Source organism: Melitaea cinxia, chromosome 15, assembly GCF_905220565.1.
Source record: "Melitaea cinxia chromosome 15, ilMelCinx1.1, whole genome shotgun sequence".
NCBI lineage: Eukaryota > Metazoa > Arthropoda > Insecta > Lepidoptera > Nymphalidae > Melitaea > Melitaea cinxia.
In genome coordinates, this window is record NC_059408.1 from 8,486,970 (window position 1) to 8,505,326 (window position 18,357).

Here is an 18,357-nt window from a genome sequence, read left to right on the forward strand (position 1 = left end):
GTACTGTGTGGCTAGGGTACTAAAGAATTTAGCCACCCCCTCTCTTCCCGTGGGTGTCGTAAGAGGCGACTAAGGGATATCACAGTTTCACTACCACCTTGGAACTTAAAAAGCCGACCGGTGGCGGGATAACCATCCAACTGCTGGCTTTGAAATACACAGACCGAAGACGGGCAGCAGCGTCTTCGGTGCGACAAAGCCAGTACTGCGGTCACCAACCCGCCTGCCTAGCGTGGTGACTATGGGCAAAACACATGAGTTCACGTTATTTTTGGCGAAAACTTGTGGAGGCCTATGTCCAGCAGTGGACTGTATAGGCTGTAATGATGATGATGATGATGATGACACCTGATAGCGATCGTTACTCATAGTAGGGAATATATCCGCCAACCCGCATTGGAGTAGCATGGTGGATTAAACTCTGATCCTTCTCCTACATGGGGAAAGAGGCCTATGCCCAGTAGTGGGATATTACAGGCTGAAGCGTAAGAAGAAAGGCGATGCTTAGTTGTGTTCAATAAGTAATAAGTAGAGGGGCTAAAAATCATTGTATTACATCATTTTACGACCTTTTTGTATACCACATTAATGGTTCACCCTTAGTGCACTAGACCTACCAGACTCCTTATCGAACACGCTTCGTGAAATATTCGTGCGAAAACAATCTACCATTAGGTCTTCCCAAATTGTTTTTAGGTAATTTCAGTAATACAAACTTATCTCTTATTTTACCATTCAGAATTTTCGCAAACGCTTAAATACTTATTTATGTTATATGCAATCAATAGCCTAAACACAAATCTTTATTATAAAGTTTATTCACTTCCAAATAGCTATATTGAGGCGTAACAATTAAATTAAGACTGGACTAATTATTTATTTATTAATTTTCAATCAATACTTAATTGGGTCTGAGAAAAAAAGATTAAAATATGTTTACAATTTCAAAAGCAGGCCAGAAATAAAAGTTTTGTTCACAGTACTAAAAAAATAAGGATTTTGTAAAAACTTGTTAGATCACTAATGCGATTCTAGTTTCGAAATCCGCTCTTAGAGGATGTCTACTAACTATTTACCATATCTCTGCCAAAATTCAAGCTTGTAATATAGAAAATGTAGTATTTTATAAAGATGTTTCACTGCCCTTAGACCTCTTTAATGTGGCCCTAGTCGCGAAATCCATAACTACGAGTATAAACTATCTCTCTACCATGTTTCAAGTTTGTAAGACTAAAATGTAGGACTTTCGTATAAACTATAATATATATATTAACTTTAATATAGACTCCTATTATCCGACCGGCCTAACCGAAAAATCTTTTCTGCCAAATTTCATCTCTATGCGTCTAGCGGTTTATGAGACTTCGTGATGAGTCAACGATTTTCATATACTCCTATTAGCTTTGGTTAAGCCCTCGGCTAACGTTTGATTAATAGTGAAGAGTTTATCAAGTATAAAACTATTGCGGACATAATAATTAAAATCAGAGTGCAAAAAAAAAGTAGAAGCAAATGTTTTTAAATATATCATCGTATTAATTTATGTCCAGCAGTCGACTGCAATAGGCTAAACTACCTGACTGAATGACGTATTAATTTTATAAAAGCTCAATTCAAGCATTTTTTTTTGGAAAATCGTTATTAGATGATTTTTAATTAATGTTTTGATTTTTGAAAACATATAGTTTTCTTACATATTCAGATTCCCTCCTATTGTAAGTAAATATATCAAACCATAAAAGGATAGAAATCTGAGAAACGAAGGTGTAGTTAAATTTTGACCAACAAATTTTCACACTGTATCACAATAGTTATCAGTATAAATAAAAAAATGTTACTCTGGGCTAATTAATTATATATTCATTTTTAAACAGAATTTGCAATGTGGCTTAGAATTATTGGCATCGATTTAGTGCTCACCGTCAATCTGCGCAAAGATGAATGTTGTGTCTCATTGATATGAATGAAGTGAGGCACAGAAGACACAAAGGTCATATCATCGTACAGTGATTGGTCACTCGCACTTCGCGCCAAAACTGCCTCTCCTTAATGATTCGTTACTTTCCTGAGCTACATGTGCGCTACACTTATGGTACGAATTAGTCCCTTAATTAAAAATTAACTATATTTTTTTTACTTTATGCAATAGCTTATGATGAATTGACTACCACCAATACTAATAGCATTCATAATTTTATGGATATAGACATAGATTGTTTTTAATACGAAATAAAGCTATTTTATTTTTATTTTGCCAGTGCTCTAGATCCGTGTTAGTAACTACACTTATTTCTTCTACGCAATAACTTTAGTAATTTGTCTGAGTATGACAACAGTATAACAATAATACAAATTTATAAAAAAAAATCTGGAAACTTTGTAACATTGTATATTGTGACGAAATGTTACAAGATCTGATTAAATAAAAGACAGGTATCATTACATAATATCATATGTTTTAATAATTATTTTAGTAGGTATATTTAGTTACACTATTATACATTATATACAAATCTATTTGCTTTACATATTATATTATTATATATTTTAAAACTCTAACACATACATGACACGATAGATTAACTTTACGTATATACCAATACATAATAACTAAATAAGTAGTTTAAAATTTTAAAAAGTGGCTGCTGTTAATTCTACATATTCCACTAATATAACGCTATCATTTTATCAGAATCTTATTAATAAGATCAACTATATATAATATAATTATGTTTGCAAACTATTCTTACTTCTTTGGAATTACATCACCAAAACAGCACAGGTTATGGTCACATACATAGAAATTTTTAAGGCGGGATTCATACGATAACGCAAAATTAAATAGAAGTACTATAATAGCGTCTAGATTAAATTAAATTACGGACGAAGAACTTCAACCAAACTTCGATAATGTGCAATCTACTCGCATGTATTACAGTACTGCTATTAGACCCTTAAAATATCATTACAATTAATATTGTTTGTGCAGCGTTTAGACGTATGACTCCGATTCCGTGTCAGATTCTGAACACTCGAGAGCTACAACGTTTTGCCCGTTTTTTTCGGTTCCGTTAGGTGGATCCCTGTACAGAGGAGGCACTGACTTCGATCGAGACGCTTTATCATCTTTGTTTATATGAACTGGTTGAAATTTTTTCAGTACCCTCTGGTAAACCATCTTCCTCGGTGGTACAGGTGGGGGCATATGTGGCGGTTTCTTGCTATTGTTATTCTGTTCTTTTTCAGACGTATAGTCAGGTTGCACAGACGTTGGGGTCGCTTTGTAAATATCTGATGAAAACATGCTATTTTTATCTTCGTGGAAAATGTCCCTTCTGCGATTATAAACAGATGTGTACAACGGCTCAATGTACTGCGTCGTGTAGCAGTTTTCAAATGAATTTTCGCTGGTAGTCGACTCTGTTGAGCGGCTGTTGAAAGAGTTTTGCGGTTGATACAACGTGTCGCTGCTACTTGAGTCGCTGTGTAAAATAATATTTGCTAAAGACTTCGATTGATTTAATTTTGTATTATTGTAATTGCGAGCTCTACATTTGTTAGTCTCTTCTGAATTGTTGCCGTGGTTATCGTCTATATAGGCGTAAGAGTTCTGTGAATTCGTAGTGTGTTTTTCTTTTTCTCTATTATTTATCATAGAGAGCGTTATACAGTTCTTAGTACACATATGAGAGGGATCGAATCGCCTCTTCCGACAACAATTCACAACGTTTACTTCGTAATTACCATTTCGAGTTTTCTCCAAAACGTTACTGTGCCCATCTTCATTAACCTCTAAGCTTTTCGTCCTCGCTGCTTGACGAGACCAGTCATTTCTTGTAAAAATGGTGGCTGCCGGTGTTGTTTTTCCTTCTATTTTATTTTGCGAGGATTCTCCCGAACTTTTAATCATTTGACCGTAATTATTTTCGTTTGAGCATATATTAATTTGATTATTATAGTTCGCACTCTTTTTCTCCCAACCAGTAAAGACACGAGAATAATTCATGTTAGATAACAGGTCTGCATGCGATTGATATTGATTTTGACGCTGAATATTTTCTGTAAATAAGGCAAGGTCATGAATATTACTGTATACAATGTTCTCCTGACTAGAGACTAAGTCACGTTTATTATCGACTGTCTCTTGTTTGGATTCTAGTAGGTTATCAGAACTTTTGGCTCGATTGAAGTTTTTATTTGTTACATTTTGGTTGGATTCTTGATTTTCTGCATACATACTGTATACTTTAGAAGTTCTAGCTGCTTTCGAAATATTACTTCTTGGTGGTTTCTGCGGCTCCAAACCTGTAATATACTTTGCAGGACTCTGACCATAAATATCAGCTGTGGAACGTTGTACAGCTGTCTTGGATATATAATTTCTATCATCGATTCCATTTGCAATACCAATGTTAATCGAATTATGCACATATCTTTCGCTCATATACGGCATTGTATACAGTTCTTCATTCACAGTACTATATAATTCTGCTTTATTAGAATATATATTCTGCTGCCGCTGTGGTACTTGAGGAAGACCATTAACGTTATGGTTATCTGCAGTATATCGAGTTAATAATTTTGGATCTTGTAAATTACATGTCGGGGCAGAAAGGCTGTGTAAAATATTTCTAGGGGCCGGGCTATTTCCTCCATTGCTGTTAGAATCGTCTTCAGAAAGCGTCAGCCCCGAATCTCGACTCAATGATAATTTTTCTTTTCTGGGTGTCGATAATTCCATTGAATCTAATGATATACCAACCGAATGAAGACTATCACTTTCTTCGGCACCCGAATCTAAAAGTGCATTAGAGGATTCAGGGCTGCCATTTCCAAGGAGTCCAGCAATTTGCGGCCCAAACAGGGTCTCGGCTTTTACTATAAGTAGTTCGACAATCATTGGCACTGCTTTGGGAGCTCTGTCACAGGGAACGTTTGGCCATAACAAACTCGGCCCTACGCATACACCTAAATTCATTGGGCACATGAGATTTATGTTTGATTTTTTAGCGATCGCTTGCAAGAGGCACACAAAGTATGTTAACATGTTGTAGTGAGATTTCGGTAGCTTCAACAGTAATGAGCGTACAGCGTTCACTTTTTCTGCTTGAGGTAAACCTGAAAAAAATACATCATTTTATATTCTATGTAATCGTAAGAACTATATTTACTTGAGAATCTTAAATATATTAACTTTTTAATTATTATTTAAAATTAATTATAAATATTTTTCTGAACATGATACCAGTTTTATTCCTTTTTTTTATAATAAATATCTACAAATACACACACAGTCGTCTGTTCCTAAATTATGCAACTTAATGCTTGTGTTATAGGTAACAGCCAATTGGTACATTTTTTTTTCGATAAACATACTTATAAAGAATCATATATAAATAAATATATATGTTACACCCAGAATCGGGGTAGGAATCGAATCCACAACCCCCGCAGCAGAAAGCAGAGTCACTACAAACTGTGCCAACGGGCTAGTCAATTCTACAGACTAATTTTGACGTTTCCTTAACTATACTCAAATAGCAAGAATGTTCTACCAAACAATGGACATAAAGGTGATTATGATTAAGAGTTAAATAATGGAATAATCTATTCTTAGAATAGACTTTACATAAGGTCTTTAGATAAGGTCAACTTACTAAGCACTTGCAGCCAAGAGGAGTAAAGGTCAGCAACAAGCAAAGGCTGTGGTAATGCGCGGAAGAACTCTTTAACAAGGGCTGCTAACAATAGCACTGGGGCACGCTCCAGCTCCGCACAGCCCTCCGCCCAAGGGCCTAAAGCATCCAGCTGAAACGAGAAAACCTTGATTAATACCTTGCATTCTTCATTATTTCAGCTATGATGAAATGAGAAATTCTTCATTAACACTACACATTCTCCATTAATACAGCTGTATCTTAAGATTTCTTAAGATATTAATCTTTTCTTTACTCCTTAGGGGTCATATATTTACGTTTCTTTTTTTAATTCAGCTCACTATATTTGAATATACATACTACATCCTTCTCCTAAGTGGAGAAAGAAGAATACATCCAGCAATGGGATGTTACAGGCTGAATTAAATCAAATATGACTAAGTTTATTCAAAATATATTTTTTTATTGTTGTAATTATTATAGACTATAATTGCAGACATACTTTTAGTGTTGTGAAAATAGTAGATATATACCTTTCTTTAGACAGTTGAGTTAAATATTTGAACCATTACCTTATCTCGAAGCAAACGCAGAGCTTTTGCGTTGGCACTTCTGCGGAAAACGCCGTGAGTGAGAGGCGCTGTGGCTCGCAGGCGGCGGAGAGCGTGTAATAGGGCGGGTGGAGGAGTTCCGTTACACAAACGTGTGAGGGCCACTCCGAACAACCGTCCACTCCGACGTAGTAGACGCAGACCTCGACCAGGAGTCGTGTTAGTGCTATAAATTTTTAAAATTAGAATTAAATCTTTTCGCAACTTATAAATGTAGAGCTTAAAGTAGTAAAACTAGTCACGGTGTTAAATTTTTGTAGCGACTTATAGGTTTTGATTGTTTTCTTTTACAGGATGTGTACTAATTAAAATAACAATTAGATACTTTTATATTTCATAAACGTAGAGTAACTGTATTAAGAGGAAAGGGTACCGGGTCTTTCTCCATACAAACGTAGTCGACTGTTTTCTCCCTGGATAATGACACTAGATCAAATATTTTTGTGACATAGAACTCTTTGCTGCCATGACCATGCCCCTATGTTTTGATTTTTTTCATATTCTTATTATCATAGGAATTAGGAGACTTCAAAAACTCGAAATATTGCATAATTTTTTGTACATTTTCAGACACTCATTAAGAAAAATATATGCATATTTTCAAAAAAACGAAAACATAGGGGCATAGCCGAAGTCTTCTTTTATTATCTAAAAAAATTGTTTTTAAAAAATTGCCATGTTTTGAGGAGAAAACAGTCGACTACGAAACACTGTTTTGGTCAAAAATTATATACCTAAAACGGTCTGAGCTGCAGTTGTCCCTTTCTTGCTTTTTGGGGGATAGGTCTGGGGGAGAGAAGGGTCAAAGCAATACGTATATACGCCAGCGAAGTGATGCCTCATAGTCGACAATTATATCGATACACTAGTGATGTAATTTTTAGTCGATATTTTCTAAAATTCGTATTAACAAAATTAAATAATTTCTCTTTTCATAACTACAATAAAACCGTATTTGTATATGCGGTTTTTATTGTAACACTGTGCAAACCTGGTCTAACGAAGGGTTTCGCTAATAAATAACAATGATAATTATGGTAAATAACTGTGTTGTTTGTTTTTGGTATCAAATTAAAGGGCTCAATACAAGGATTTCTAAAAAGTATATTATGATTATTATTACCGTAATACTAATAAAAAATACAATAAGAAAGTTTAAAAAATTAGGACTGCTCTTTCCCATGCCTATGCCAAGCAAGCTGCGAGCCGCGCTTCTTCCTCGCCTCCTAGGCGAAAAACAACTTCGGGGTTTACTCTTTCCTATATATTTTTTTATCAATTTCGGAATACTCTGTAAAAAGCTATGCATGGTCAAACATAAATAAATATAGGTACGTAGCGACTTTAGAACCTCCTCTGTTTTTTTTCATCGGTAAAAAATTGCTTAGCTGTTATCTTGACATTACTGAGGAGCAGATTATTAAATTTGGTCGAATCTATGTACCTATGCGATTCGTATTTGGACTTCGCAAATAGAATCATATTTCTGAATTGCGTAAAAAACTCAAGTGGCCCCACTAGCGTAGCATTCCTTGGAACCCCGGGAACCTTGGGACCCTGTATCAAAATTAGTGGGGGGCAGGCAAATGATGGGTAAAGATTTCTCACAAAAAATGCTTGCATTGAATTAAAATAAATATTTATTGATTATAAGTTATAACTTCCTCCTAGAATAGACAATAGTGAATGTAGTCTGCTGTAGCTGTTCCTGTTCCATCGAAATCCTCAGGTAATTTTTTATCAGTTTTAGTTTTGAAAAACATCAAGTTAATACCTCCGGAAAATTGGATGCAAGGCTATTGAATTTTATCAGTAATAATTCCATGAGTTCTTTAATGGAATGAATGTTTTGAATTTCGGATTTTAAGCTAATTTAAAGAGCTTGTAGTTCCAAGCTGGAGAGTTATTAGCCTTGACCTGCAGCAATAGATGCGGGGGATCGTTCGCTTCAGCCTGTGAGGCCAATACTATTAGTGAATTCCTATGAATCTTCCGCATCTATATGGGGGATTCACAGGCGCATAACCTGAAGTAGAGATTCAACGCTGCCTCCAGGTCTTACAGGTAGTAAATCACTAGGGCAAAGTTCAAACACAGCAGAATGGCGAGAGACTATTGGGCTTTCCAAATGGAACCCGTGCCTTTTATTTCTTACAAAAGCTGTCGAAGGTAACTTTTTTTAGTCTACACTTCCATCATTGCGCGAACCTGAAGGCTCTCTGGCACATTATGCGAAAAAGTAAGCGAAAATTCTTTGCACTCTCTTTGCGTCGAATTCAACTCTTGACGATGAGGGAAAAGCACCATCGAGCATTCCACGGTGCGAGCACGCGATGCGTAATGTGCACTATGAGCAGTATCGTTTGTCGTGTTGTGCATTCTTTCGATGTCAAGAAGTCTAGTGGTGCTAATTATATCCACCAGTGGTTTGCAATTAATGTGCGAGCTTCGTGCGCATTCTTTCCGCGGACATTCAAAGTGTTAAAATTTGGGGGTTTCCAAGCGTCTAGTGTCTACATCTTTTCTCTAAAGGTCATGGGCGACGGTAGCCGTTATAAATCAGATGGCTTCATCTGCTTGTGTGCCCCATTCTTATATAAAAAAGATTAATTCATTGTTCATAATAATTAACTGAATCCCGAAATAAACGATACAGAATGTTATCAACAATTGGGCGCACGCTTGACTCGGATAAAAGGGGACTGCTTTTCAGACTTCAGTCATTTCTGAAGTTAAAACTCTATAGGTATATATGACAGTTTTTTTATTCTTTTTTCCAGGAAGCACAAGATTAAGTGACGTTGTGGATAACATTTTACTAATTTTTGCTTACACACCTTAGGGGCCCTGTAAATAGGGGGCCCCGTATCATTGATACGGCTGATACGGCAGTAGTTACGCCCTGAGTGGCACCCAATTCCCTACTTCGGGAATACGTATATTCTAAACTTACTTTACTCTATTCTTTTTAACCCTGTTGTACCTGCTTATCTAAAACGACGATTTAAATTTCTTAGTGATTCCAATGAACGCAGTTTTCGTTCTGAGGAAAGCTTACTTCTTGAATTTCCCTCTCACTCCTCTTTCGTTTATACTAAATCTTTCACTGTTCAAGCTTGTCGACTTAGGAATTCTATAGACGTTTAAAATCGGTTTCTATTTTTAATCGACTTCCAAAAAAGGAGGAAGCTCTCAATTTAACTGTATTTTTATGTATGTTACTTCAGAACTTTTGACTGAGTGGACCGATTTCTACAAATTTTTTTTAATCGAAAGGTGGTGTGTGTCATTTGGTCTCACTTGAGTTTATTTGAGATCTAACAACAACTTTTCGAGTAATATAAATAATACGTTTTTACTTGACTATTTTCGTCGACCTACGTTGTATTATACCGCATAACTTTTTACTAGGTGTACCGATTTTGATGATTTTTAATTTAATCGAAAGCTGATGTTTATCGTGTAGTCATATTTAAATTTCATCGAGATCTGATAACAAATTTTTGAGTAATCTTTAATAACGCGTATTTACTTGACTATATTTTCGTCTACCTTTGTTGTATTACATGTCGATGTAATTGAAGTCGGCTTTTTTTCCTTTGCGTACAAGTCGAACTCGGTCCACCCACTCAAAAGTTCTGAAGTTACATATATACAAAAAAAAGAAAAGAAAAATACAGTCGAATTAAGAACCTCCTCCTTTTTTGGAAGTCGGTTAAAAATCAATCTGATACGTATTATTATTTTCTGTTGGTGTTCAATAAAGTGTATTGTTATGTTATGTCATGTTAATCAACCACTCTTTAAAAAAATTCAATCGATTACGTAATTTGCCTAACTAAAAAAACATAAATAAAATAATAATTGAAAAAGTCGCCTTCATGATTTTTGTAAGTGTACAGTACATAATGTTTGAAATTGGTGTGATTTATTTAGCTATCTTTGTGTAATTATTGAATTTTTATCTTGTTCCAGCTTTTTCAATTGACTTTCTAATAGTTGTTCTTCACGCAGGCGGCTTTTCTTGTTTTTTTTTTTTTTTAATTATAATATTATTTTTAACCATTGTTATATCGCCGCAATTATATGTTAATTAATATATATAACCTATACCTATGTATTAATAACTGCGACAAACATGAGACATTACAAATTATATAGGTACTAAGGCAAACATTTTATACTGTGTATGTACTACATTACATATATATACTATACTTACACTTATACTATGTACTACATGTATACACTATAATTATGTATGTATTTCATTACCCATTCTTACACACACCTCAACCATGTAATTACATACCTAATTCATAAATAAAGTACCTAAGTATTTCGATAATTACCCACAAAAATATAGACATGTATCAAGTCACAAAGAGTATCCAAGTCAAAATAATAAAACATAATAATAAGTAGTTTACGAAATTCAATAATAGTAAGCCGAGTCACAGCAATACGATGCAGAACAAATTCAATAAAACAAGCCAAATTCAGAAAAATAGCACTATGCGCTATATGTACTCGTAGTCAATCACAAACGAAAGATGCGAATACTAAAATATCGTCAACAATTAATAGCTGAATAGCCGGCGCACGCACATTAACAACACGACAGTCACACATAGAAAAAACGGGGCGGAGATGGCGCGGGGCGCGGTAGCGGCATGCAGCGCGACAGAAACATTTTATTCAAATACCTATTTTTGAAAAGTCTCTTCGGTACCCTTTCCTCTTAAGTGATTTTTTTTACAGTTACTCGAGTATTTAATTTATTTTTTGCATATAGTAACATAATATAAAAGAAAATAATTAAATACTCGTGTATAATATAATATATATACTAATATAACTAGCAACTTCAATTTTAGAAAATTATTACTATATTACATTTATAAAAAAAGTTACAATTCAAATGACTACAACATTTAAGCTACAACAAAAGTTTGCCAGAGGTTTTGAAGAATATTTTTAGTACAAGTAACTAAAAATTTTATTTTTGTAATAAAAAAAAACTGTTATTGTAACATTGTTATAGAGACATCGATTTTACTTATTTGTATAGATGAGAAAGAGTAATCTTAAGTACTGATATTATTTCAATTTTTTTACCTTTTTAATCCTTGGTTCTTCTTCCTTAATTCGAAGACTAAGCCACATGGATTGTTTTTAGCATTTACGTGTTCCAAATCAAAACCGTCTTCGTTCGAAAGTGTTTGTCTTATTCGCGACATCTGCAAAATATATAATTAGTTTAAGTATAGAGAATAAATACTTTACTTTAATACGAGTATTTATTCTCTTCAGCCTGTAATATCCCACTGCTGGGCATAGGCCTCTTTTCCAATGCAGAAGAAGAATCAGAGCTTAATTTTCCACCACGCTGCTCCAATGCCGGTTGGCGGATATATTCCCTACTATGAGTAACGATCGCTATCAGGTGTACATGATAACAACCGGGACTGACGGCTTAACGTGCTCTCCGAGGTACGGTGAGGAGACCCACAAGGACTGCAAAAACACCCAAACCACGGCAAATATCTGCATGGTCAATACAAATGTTTGTCATGTGCAGGGATCGAACCCAAAACCAGTGTTGCGGTAACGCGTTGTATTTATTATATACTAGCTGCCGAACAGACTTCGTTCTATAAAAAGTTAATAGCATTTATTTATTTTTTTTACTAATTAAACCTTCCGTGGGCCTTTAGGAACATACAAAAAATAAATTAGCAGAATTGGTCGAGCCATTTTCGAGTTATGCGCTTAACAACATTCATTTTTATTTATTTAAGATGTCACATAGGATTTCCCATTCGTAATATGTCTATCTACATGTTAATTGCTTCATGCATTTTGTTTAAAAATAACGTACTTTCTACCGAAATATGACTTTCCAAAAAACATATATACGCTGTACAATCAACTCCTGAGAAAAATATTGTGATTCTCAATCCAACGGTTTGAATGAGCATTGTCTATTATTAAAGCAATCGTGCAATGTTACCAAATAGCTTTCAAACAAGAATAAAACTAACTTTTCAGAGTATGTTTCATTTAAAATTAACTACAGACAATGAATTTTATATTTGTTTAAAAATCTATTTTGTAACTTAAAAGTCAATTAATATCTGCTTACAACGATCTATACTAAATTCCAAGAATATTATTCGATGCTATAAAATGTATCCTTTGGACGGACATCGATATCGAAAATACATCATAAAAATTAAAAAGGCGTTTAATCAATCACCTGAACAGCATGGGGGCGCTCTATGCCCTGCAGTGGGGTGGGCGGTGCATCTCTACCGGCTCGTACACAGAGTGTAAAGTCACTCGCCGCCCCCCACCTCCCTTCATCCCCTTCGGCCTCTACCTCCTGCTCTCCTTCCCCATTTTGTAGCACATGTAAAGCTTGACGGACAACGCAACGAGCATTCATTTCAGGACTTATTGATACTGTTTTACACTGAAAAGGAAAAATTTTAATGAATATTTTGTGAGATTATTTTGTGAGATCGCGTCTTCGGTGCGACAAAGCCAGTCCTGCGGTCACCAACCCGCCTGCCCAGTGTGGTGACTATGGGCAAAACACATGAGTTCATGTTATTTTTGGCGTAAACTTGTGGAGGCCTATGTCCAGTAGTGGACTGTATAGGCTGTAATGATTGTGAGATTAGTGTAATTAACAGTCTTAAAGATTATTCAAGTGATGTATTCGTATTGTTAACTGTCGTTAGAAAGTTCATTTAAATTTTTTAAGGTAAAAGTGTTTTGTTTTGAAACTTTACGTAGTTTGTTAAGCGCTTTTCGCATACTAATCTCAAATACCTCGTTCGATCTGTAAAAACTTTTTTTTTTTACCATCGCAAATATATTCACTTCAAAGTACTTCAAGACGTTATTTGAATAACAATAAACTGTCTCAAGATATGTGGATGGGAAAGAGAAGGGAATGAAAGTTTTAGTTTTACAACATGATACTGTGAATACATACAGTCACAGAGACTTATACAACTTTTACTTAATACTTACGAATTCTATTGAGCTAGCCAGATCCTTATAAAAAATCTGAATGTTTGTTGATTTTGGCTCCGACGCTAACTGAACACTTAAGGCATTTTGAATTTTCCTAAAAAGAAACAAATTATTTATTAGATATATTTTCTCCTCAACAGATTTATAGTTTTAATATCGTTTGGATAAAACATACCTGTGCCAGGTGTCTCTGGCAGCTTGTGTAGGATATGTAGCGAGGTAGTTTGTGACACCAATGGCAGTTGGCCATCCGATAAGAAACCCTGTATCATCACCTTCGGGCAACGAAAGCCATAGTTCTGCCAGCCTTACACTCTCCTTAAGCTTAAAGCAGTTTGTGCCTCTAGACTTGCCAACTAGGAGGAGATCGTTGAATAAAAACAGGTGGCGATCTAACGGTGGGGATGTGGAACCAAGTGGACAGAGCTGCACCGGAGCTTCCATGATGAAGGTGCGCGGTGATAAGGAACTTGTGTTACTGCTGCCAATACTAATGTCCAAACTTGGCCTTTTACGCAGACTCTTTGATTTCTGAAATAACAAACAAAACATCTTTGTAAACTTGACTTTTTTATAAGTATATTATAAAGAAGGAGAAGGAGGCCGATAGGAGGATTCGGTTGGGCTGGGCGGCGTTTGGCGGGCTCCGTCGAGTCTTCACTTCGAAGATTCCGCAATGCTTGAAGACAAAAGAGGCCTATGTCCAGCAATGGACTGCAATAGGCTGAGCTGATGATGATGATGATATTATAAAACAAGCGTACGGCGCACTAAATGTTAAGTGCCATCTGCATCACCAGAAGTATTGCAAGCGCATTGACGACTCTACTCCCGACTCTCCCCAAGAGCCGTGGTCACCTTACTTACCACAGGAACACAACACTACTTGAGTACATTATTATTTATTTGTAATCTTTGTAAGACTAAGTTATTTCCCACACGGGCTGCTTTATATTTTGAGCAGGATATATCTTGTTGTGCCCTTCCTCGATATTAATTTGTCTCAAAATTTGTATACATTTGTGATAGTTCAGGGATATCAAATAAATATATTGAAAATGTTACCTGCGCATGATGAGAGGCAAGCGCGGCGGGTGCGTCGGCATCGTGCAGCGCGAGGTAGTCGTGCGGAAAAAGGTCTTGCACGCGCTCCAAGTCGGAGAGGCGCGCTGCACGGCGTCTCGCGCAGCCGCCGCCCACCAGGCGCTCATACTGCGCTAGACGCTCGATCTGAAACAAATCAAATTAATTATTATTATATCATACAAATTATTTAATTAATTCGAGTAATTTTTGTTCCACAAAAAATAAAATTCTTTAAATACATGTATGTATTGTATTACAACATTCATATAATTATTTTTAAATATTTAATTTGTAGTAAATACTACGATTCTGGTTCGTAATTTTTTAAAAAGGTTTTTAAGAAATTTACAAACACAAAGGAAAGTAATGTCAATAATATACTCGTAAATACACACAATTTACGTCAAGTTTTGATATATTTAAAGTCAAGGCAATTCGCCAAGTAAGTTGTACTAGGAAATATGTGAATTCCAGGATTACAGCGCTAGCGGCTCAGTTTGATGTATGGTGATATTTCAACTATGCGGCCACCCGAGGCATTCGACCATTACTTCAAATTATGAGCCACTACTTACGCTCGCATGATAAATAAATTATGGTAGCTATTTCAACTAAGAGATATAAAGCGATAAGCAGTTGAATAAGAAACTTAATTTCCGTTTAGGCTCTATGCTTCATTAGCGAGCGTTATTGTAAGGTAATGATACAAATCTATATTCTAATGGCATACGGAGTCCTGAGGGAGCCTTGCCGAGCGCACGACGTCCTCTCGAGCGTGTCCGCGACAAAGCCACTGTATTATAAACACGGCGCACACCGTGAGAGTTTTTACTATTCATTGTATGCACCAACAATTTTAAATAACCTATGGTAGATACTTTGAAAGGTTCCTTACCATTTATACATAAGATATGTGATAATACAAAAATACATTTTTTGTAATATTTTAGTTTCTGTAATTTTTTTCGCAAAATTTTTTATTTGATCTTCCAACGAATAATAAAAAGCTTTTGTTCGAATACACTAAAAAAATGTATTTACAATAAGCAGTTTTTACAAAGCAAACAAAAAAACTATAGAAACAAACAAATTGACAGAATGATGCTCATTGAATCGCGAAATAGCTAACGTTGACCTGTGACTAATGAAAGACATCAACGGGTTTACCGACGTCATTATTCCTTCCAAGAACGCTTAACATTCCGCTTATCACCGTCGTAATAAATTATAGTACTCTAAAGACGATTTGTTATTATTTTGATAATTTCAAATATGTTAGCGAGTATAGATTAGGGTCGTCTTACTCAAATGACTGGATGATAATTTATAGAAAAGTTAACGGTTCAAATTGTGTAAGAGTTACTTTTATTGATCTAATATAATGCGGTCTTTAAATTATTTTTTAATTACCCTTTCATGTTAAATAAGTAAATATATATAAGAGTATATAATATATGTTTGTCTGTATGTCCTTTATAGGATCGTAAACTATGCATTTGATCATATCATGATCTTCAGCAAACTGTTGTGCATGAGGCCACAAAGGTTTCTGAGTTGGTACGACCAAAAAAAAATTTAGCAACTAGCAACGAGCGCAGGGTACAGCTAGTTCGTTAAAAAATTGAAAAAATATTTTTTTAAGGAATTTATGATTAGAATATTTTAAGACTGTAAGCCGAACTATAACCAAACAATCAAAAATCTTCTATTTTAAACAACCTTCTCACCTCACCATTTTTTCCAAATGATTGACTTTTGACAGCTTGCAAAAAGTTAAAAGCGTTATTAATGCTAAGGATAAAGTGGGGCGCATGACATGTTGTTATTGTGTTGTAAATAATTATACACATGTAATGTCTCATTGTGAATATAAGAAACTCTATTACGTTTTTTATAAGGTTTAAAATATAATTTCGACCGTCTATTTGTCGTGTCGCCTACTGTATGACCGCGGTCAGTCGTTGAACGTCTTATGCGAACGGACAAGCCCGTTACATGATCCAATTTGTGGCGATTACATCAACGTGTGATAAGTATGTTATTTTTTTGATAGCGACTAATTTTCGATCATTATCAATATAGTACTATGTTTGCTTCTGATATATTATGATTGCCTCATAGCTTTAGCGTCTTCTGAAGCGTGTATACAATGAAATAACATTTATTTTAATTTTTTACGCCAACGTTTTATAATAATGTCGATCAAACATGTTATAAAATTTGCATTAAATTTAAAAATATTGTAATTTATGTTTTGTTGCAAATTTTTGAAGGAAAAGAATTTTTAAAAACAGGAACATTTGTATCGTAAAAAATATAAAAATTCCAAAGCGATGAAAGTTACAACGGTATGATGTTTTTATCTCTTTTAATCCACCTTAAAGAGAAGTGATAAGTACCTACTTATTTTGTTTTAACAACAATAACTTGAAAGATGAAAACTAAAGCCGATAAACAAAGCTTGGTCTCTGATAAAGAATAAGTATTGTATTGTAAGCTAAATATATTTTTGATTAGGTTTGTTTACTCCCTAATCGGCGCCTGAATCTATTTAAGTACCAAGAATTCGGAGCGTCACAAATAAGCACGTAAAGCTTATCTCGGACGTAACACAAAACTGCACTTTCTAAGTCAAATGTTTACTTCAGAGTAAGATGAGACGGTAACGTTAGTTTTTAGATAACGAGCCTTCAGTCCTAATGTACAGAAAATAAATGCTCGTCCGCTTTCTGAGTCTTCCCTCGCGACCGTTTTTCTTACATAAATTAGACCGACGTGTCCTTTAAGTTTTTTTTTTAATTAATATCCAAAAACTGCAATAATACATGTATGAAATACTGACCATAAAAGACAATCAGAAAATATTACGTAACCTATTTCTGAATAAATCATTAGAAACTGCGTCAAACGTAACATAATTATGGTTATCTAGGCGTATCAACATTCTGGTATTCTGATTTAATGGCAAAACTTTCAATGTTAGAATTCTGAGAATGTTATTAGAAAAGTTTCCATAAATGATTCAGTTTAATGGAATCTGCAACTTATTACCAGCAAGTTTAACTTGATAATAAAATAATTTATTTAAGACTAGCTCTGTTACTTTTCACTTTCTTACACGTAACGCGCTTTTAAACCCGTCCTTCAAGGTACACCATCTAATAAACCTATTTGGATTTGTTAACAATACTGTATGATATTGCATATAGGTGTGGAAAGTTGACGAGTTCTGAGACATCACGTAACGATCGTTTTTTTTTTTTTAAAGCAAAAATAATGTTTGTTTATTATGCAACAATGCTTTGTCATCCTAAATAATATAATGAATCTACTAATGGGTTTTTAAGTATCCCATTATTCCTAATTACTACGCGGAATTAATCCTTTTATTGCGATAAAATTTTGACAGACAATTTTAAAAATCAATCTACCATGTTTTGTGTTTATATTACTTCGTTGAAATACGTGTACAGTTGACCGAAGTCGCGAGAAGTCAATAAAATAAAAATGGCAATTACACTAAAGTTATAGCTTTAACTACATTTTAATGTTTAATGATTATTAACAGTAAGCAATTCAAAGTGAACTCTGAGTGAGCTTAACTGTTACAGGTACGCAGAAAGCAATAATTAGGGCGTGATTCACTTGGAATGTAAGAAGCCCGCCGGCGACTGGCGTCGAATTCGAACACGGCCTACGAAGGAATTCAGCAACATTGACTAAATAAGATTATTACGAGAATAAAAAAGGTTTTATTAAAATAAGTTTTAAGTTTAAAGACATAAACCTAATTATGTGTTGTATGCTACAACAAGCACAAATTCGTAGAAGCACAGAAATGTACTACAACTGAATATATATATTTTATAAGGCGGAAAGAAATTTTAAATTTTTACCGAAATGACATCGCAAAAGGTCAGAACACAACGGGTCGCTGCGGCATATATTTTCGCCATTGT

The 18,357-nt window shown here is 34.8% G+C and overlaps 1 protein-coding gene across 1 annotated transcript in view; it reads right to left on the minus strand.

Moving 5' to 3' along the window:
- Positions 1–2,373: 2,373 nt before the first annotated feature.
- Positions 2,374–18,357, minus strand: part of LOC123660662 — a 31,707-nt gene continuing 15,723 nt past the window's right edge. Inside the window, exons 3-10 of the mRNA XM_045595716.1 lie at positions 14,378–14,542; positions 13,488–13,843; positions 13,310–13,406; positions 12,528–12,743; positions 11,387–11,508; positions 6,230–6,434; positions 5,658–5,808; positions 2,374–5,118 (exon numbers count right to left, since the gene is read on the minus strand). Coding sequence (XP_045451672.1) covers positions 2,993–5,118; positions 5,658–5,808; positions 6,230–6,434; positions 11,387–11,508; positions 12,528–12,743; positions 13,310–13,406; positions 13,488–13,843; positions 14,378–14,542 — 3,438 coding nt within the window. The 3' untranslated portion in view covers positions 2,374–2,992. The remainder of the gene's footprint in view (positions 5,119–5,657; positions 5,809–6,229; positions 6,435–11,386; positions 11,509–12,527; positions 12,744–13,309; positions 13,407–13,487; positions 13,844–14,377; positions 14,543–18,357) is intronic.